Source organism: Hipposideros armiger, unplaced genomic scaffold (genome assembly GCF_001890085.2).
Source record: "Hipposideros armiger isolate ML-2016 unplaced genomic scaffold, ASM189008v1 scaffold_43, whole genome shotgun sequence".
In the NCBI taxonomy this organism is placed as follows: domain Eukaryota; kingdom Metazoa; phylum Chordata; class Mammalia; order Chiroptera; family Hipposideridae; genus Hipposideros; species Hipposideros armiger.
In genome coordinates, this window is record NW_017731393.1 from 501,824 (window position 1) to 507,391 (window position 5,568).

General features: G+C 48.4%; 1 protein-coding gene across 3 annotated transcripts in view; it reads right to left on the minus strand.

Annotated features, from left to right (window-relative positions):
- The window catches only part of PLD4 (phospholipase D family member 4), a 12,669-nt gene extending 7,982 nt beyond the window's left edge, over nt 1-4,687 (minus strand). For 2 of the 3 annotated variants that reach the window (XM_019639395.1, XM_019639393.1), the window contains exon 1: nt 4,273-4,682. In XM_019639395.1, coding sequence (XP_019494940.1) covers nt 4,273-4,299 — 27 coding nt within the window. In that variant the 5' untranslated portion in view covers nt 4,300-4,682. Of the gene's footprint in view, nt 1-4,272 lie in introns of all 3 variants that reach the window. The other variant, XM_019639394.1, reaches the window with a different exon arrangement.
- Nucleotides 4,688-5,568: the final 881 nt, after the last annotated feature.

Below are 5,568 nucleotides of genomic sequence, written 5' to 3' on the forward strand. Positions count from 1 at the left end.
GGCAGCCCAGCTCCAGGTTGAGCTGTTGTTCAGCATCTTAGCTGTAGAGGGCAGTGTCACTGGCCCTCATATGTGGGTCCGAACCGGGGCCCTCTGGCATCCCAAGCCAGTTCTTAACCAACGCGCCACTCAGCCGGCCCTAGGGCTTTTTTCATTAACAAATGCACCCTCATTTCCAGGATATTTTCAGGTTGTTGTTGTTCAAGTGGCTGCTCAGAGCTCCCGTTGCTCCACGTCCCCCACAACACTTCATGGCGTCAGACGTTTTAAGTCTGCCAGCCCGGTGGGTGTGAATGGTGCCCGAATTTCCTGATTGTGAAGAACATGGTGCGTGTTTCCGTGTTTGCCCATCATGTGGGCCTCCTCTTTTGTGAAGCCCTATTTATGTCTTTGGTCCATTTTTAAATTGAATTGTTGGCTTTTTCTTATAGATTTGGAGGATTTACTTAATTTTCTGCATTGTCACACCTGAAACTAATATAATATTGTATGTCAACTGTAAATGAAAAATACAAAATTATTTTATTTTATTTTATTTTTATTTATTTTATTTATTATTTTTTTTAATTTAATTTTTTTTTAAGCTGAGCCATCCTGCTACCTGTTGGCAGCTCAGCAGCTGCTCAGCTCGGGCTGGACTCGAACCGCTGTTGCTCAGAGCTCAAACTCCTAAGCGAGCTCTTAACCAACTGAGCCACTCGGCCGGCCCAAAATACAAAATTATTTTAAAAAATAAAAAAATTGAATATATTTAAAAAAATACTTAATAATAATATAAGTTATTATGAAAATACTTCACAATAAAACCAGGAATACAACAATTCTAAATTATATGCACCTAACAACAAAGCTTCAAAATATATAAAGAAAAACTGACAGAACGGAAAGGAAAAATAGACACATCCACAAGGACAGTGGCAGACTTTAACACAGACCTCACAGCAACTGGTAGAAAAAGTAGACAAAAAATATTAATATGGATATAGAAAACTTGAATACAATTAGTAAAGCTGATCAAATTGATGAGAACACCTCTCAGAAAAAAATAATGGAAGTATACGTCTTCTTTTCAAGAACACATGGGACATTTATCAAAATTGTCCACATAATACTGGGCCACAGAGCTTCTCTATACCTGATGAAATAATTTAAAGTATGCATTCTGACCACAGTGGAAATAGGCTATAAATCAATAACAAAATAATAACTGGAAAATTCACAAATATTTGGTCATTTCGCAACACATATCAAAATAACACATGGGCCAGGGAGGGGAAAACAACAACAATAAAACAAAAAAACACATGGGCCAAGGGAAAAAATCATAATACACACAAGACATTGTTTTACTTGACTGATACTGAAAACACAATATATCAAACTTTATGGGATCAGCTAAAGCTATGCTTAGAAGGAAATTTATATCCTTAAATCCATATATCAGAAAAAAAATTCTGGAAATCAATGTTTATTCATCTCAAGAAGTAAGAGAGAAAATCTAAAACAGGGATAAAAGGGGGAAAAAACTGAGGCCAGCCGAGTGGCTCAGTTGGTTAAGAGCTCGCTCAAGAGTTTGAGCTCTGAGCAACAGCGGTTCAATTGCCGGCCCGAGCTGAGCAGCCGCTGAGCTACCAACAGGTGGCAGGATGGCTCAGCTGGTGTAACAACAAGACTGCCTGTTCGATGGTGGGCTACACGCCCCGGCAACTAAGACTGAACTCGGCACCTTGAGCTGAGCTGCCACCCAGATGGCTCAGTGGATAGAGCGTGCGCTCTTAACAACAAGACTGCCGGTTCAACTCCCACATGGGATGGTGGTTACGCCCACCATCTAAGATTGAACATGGCACCTTGAGCTTAGAGATCACGAGCTGCCGCCGGGCAGCTAGATGGTGACTGGTGCCCTCCACAACAAAGATTGAAGAACAACAACTTGGCTGGTCCCCTTCCCCAATTCCCCAACACTGTTCCCCTCCCCCAATTCCCCAATTTTAAAAAAATAAAAATATATATATATATATAAATATATAAAATAATAAATAAGAGCAGAAACTAATGAAACAGAAAAGAAATGCATAATAGCAGAAAATCCACAAAACCAAACACCCAGTAAGACTGAACAAGAAAGAGAAGGTACAAATCACAGATACAGTGAGAGAGAAGGAACAGACCCTACAGACACTTAAAAGATAACAGGAAGATATTAGGAACAACTTTATGCTAATAAGTTCTTTTTCTATTCTTCATTGCTTTTTAAAATTGTTATTACAATATAACATATATATGCAGAGGGCTCAGATTTCAAGAGTGCAGCCTGATGAATTTTTACACATCATGCACCTGTGTGACCATCATTCGGATCAAGATGCAAGACACTCCCTCGGCCACCTTCTCAGTAGATAGCGTCCTCCAAGAGGTAACCAAGATTGTGACTTGACAGACATTCCTACTGCATGTAGACATTGGCCTCCGGTTATGTGTGTGGCTTCATCAGAATACGGGAGGTTGTAGTTCCTCTCTGTTGCTGCGTTCTGTTCAGTGCACGGACGTGCCAGGAGCGACACCACTGTGTTGATGGCCGTGTGTGTGCCCAGTGGGAGTCTCTATGAGCTATTGAGAGCACACTCTGGTGATCGTGTGTACTCTCTTGGGTGTGTGCCTAGTAGAATCGCTGGGTCAGAGGCAGGCATATTAAGGCTCCGGTAAACACTGCCAGTTTTCCCTCAAATCATCGAACTGCTCCACTCTCACCATCCTTGATGCTGACCCTGGTTTGAGCGATTCTAGTGGGCACCATGGTATCTCATGGTTTTAATTTGCATTTCTCTCATGTCAGATGACATGCAGCATCTTTTCACATAGTTATCTCACCATTTGGATATCCTCCTGTAAACTGCCTGTTCAAGTCCTTTGCTCATTTTTATTGGGTCGTCTGTGCTTTTCTAGCTTGTAGCAGTTATTATACATTTTGGATACAAATTATTTGTTGGATCTAAATATAGTTAATATTTTTTTCCTTTTCCCTTTTTTTTTTTAAAGATTTTTTAATTTTTTTAAAATTTATTTATTTATTTTATTGGGGAATTGGGGGGATGGGAACAGTGCTGGGGAATTGGGGGAAGGGGAACAGATAAGTTGCTGTTGTTTTGTTCTTCAGTCTAGTTGTGGAGGACGTTGCTTCATTGGCCCAAGTTGGCACCATCATTGCGCTCTTCCCGGGTGAGGCAGATCAGTCGCCGGCTTCTGGACGGCCGCTCACTGCGNGTGTGTGTGTGTGTGTGTGTGTGTGTGTGTGTGTGTGTGCGCGCGCGCGCACACATGCGCGCACGTATGTGACTGGCTGTGTATTCCCCTTTCTCGGTCTCCCTCTCGGTGGGTGTGTGGTGTCAGAATCTCAGTTCCTTGTTTCAACCACAGCAGCAGTGAGTGTGAGATCTGGTTCTGCTTTTGAGCTTGGTCCTTATTACAGTTCTATAAATAGCCGCCTCCCTTCCCATGCTGGGCCCCTGTTCTGGCTGGGAAAGTGCCACACAGAGTGGGTAGAGAGGCCCAGCGTGGGCTGAGTGGGGACCCCACCATGCTACCAGGGGGACTGTGGCTGCGCGGGAACCCTGTGTTGCTGTCTGGGGACTCGCCCTCTGCAGCAGGACTCTCAGGCCAGCTGGGGATGGAGGACTCATCTGCTCAGAACGGCGACTCCCCATGGAGCCAGACGTCAGGTAGGCTGGACCCCTGCTGGAGTTGGACCTCTCCCCACAGGGGCCTCAAATGCCACCCCAAGCAGAGTGCTTCTAAATTCAGCGTGCCCTCCCTGGGGTACAGAGAAGGGACTGTGCACAGTGACCGGGTCACCCTGGACAGACAGCCTCTGACATGTCCACAAGGGGCGAGCACAGGCTTTCCTCCTTCCCTCTGGACTCGGTGAGGAAGGGCCTCTGGGGTCTGGGGCCTGGGACGAGATCAGGAGCAGCCTGCTCAGCCCGCGGTGTCTGGGGTCTGTCAGGGGCTGTCCTCCCATGGGACAGCCTGGCTTGCCTCAGCCTGGGGAGAGCCAGCTGGGGGCTGTGTCTGCCCCAAGCCAGCACGTTACAGGGTGGTGGGGCCCCTGGAAACCAGAACGAGAGAGGGGGGACTCCGGCAGAGTCTCTGAGGGCCAGCACACCTCCCTGCTGGGAAGTCCCCACAGAGGGGAGTCAGGGTGCCTCCCCACCCCCAGCAGGGAGCTCAGGCCTCGAGGGTGCTCCCCCAGGCCCCGGCTTCGCTGGCACTTACCTCTGGGGGTCCTGCCTTGACACCCATCTTGGCTCCAGCCGCGGACTGTAGGCCCTCAGCTTTCCAGGTGGGCGGGCTCCCGAGGCTGCCTCCACCCCTCACCCCTTCACCTGCCTTGTCTCTCCGGCCTGCTGCCTCCCCTCTGGTCACTTCCTCTCACTCCTGAGTGCTTCCGTCTGCTTTCTCGAAAGACATCTGGAGCTCGGTGGGCCAGCTCGGGGGTGGAGCTGAGGACTTTCACCTCCAGACAAAAATCATTCTTCCTTCCGTCTCCCAAGGAGGAAGCACTGCAGGCCCAGGCCTGTGTATCCGGCCTAAAGCAAGCCACAGGGGCCCAAGGAACTATGGCTTAAGCAAGATTCTTTATTTCTCTCTTGCACTAACCAGGTTCAGGAGCTGGCAGTCTAGAGAAGGCGTTGGCTCCACGGCCATGGGAGCCAGGTCTCTCCAGCTCTCAGCGGGTTCCTAGGGTTGACCAGCAGTTTCATGGCCCCACAGTGGCTGCTGGAGCTCAGCCATCACCTCCATGTTCCTCCTAGCAGAGCATTAAGGACATCCCAGAGGCTTCCTGGAAGTCCCACAGGGCACTTCTACTTTACATCTCATGATCTAGAACTTAGTCACACGGTAACATCTAGCTGCAAAGGAGGCTGGAAAATGGCGGCAGGTAGGTAGGACCTCTGTCCTGGAGAGTGCAGGTGGGGCCACTTATTGGCCTGTCTGAAAAGGGAGGCCTGGCTATAGGTGCCCATGCCCAGCCCCAGTAAGGGGCTCTGCCTCACCCCTCAACCCTCCAACTGGGGCTTCCTGAATACAGGACCCTGTGGCCCTGCAGACTTGACCATTAGAATAGCTCTTTTACTTTGAATGAGTTCTGAGTGTCTGCCCCAGCTCCCCCTTGGAAGCTCTCATTCAGGGCAGGGGCTGTAGGGGCCCTGTATAGGGTGGCCTCAGGGTGACCACCTGCTACTCGGGTGGGTAGCAATTCCCAAGGTCAGGGTTAACGGGGGATCCCTGGGGCCAGGGTGGGACGTGAGTAGGGAAGAATGCCCCCCGATACCTTCACTTGCTTTCTAGTCTCTCTGTGCCAGTCTGGCCTTGGGGTCATCTCTAGGCCACAACCAGGGTGGTCTCTGCTCTCTGACTGGGACTCTGATGCCTGAGTGCTGCTGGGTCAGGGTTAGGGCTTTTTTCTTTTTTCTTTTTTTTTTTAAGATTTTTATTGGGGAATTGGGGGAAGGGGAACAGACAAGTTGCTGTCGTTTTGTTCTTCAGTCTAGTTGTGGAGGATGTTGC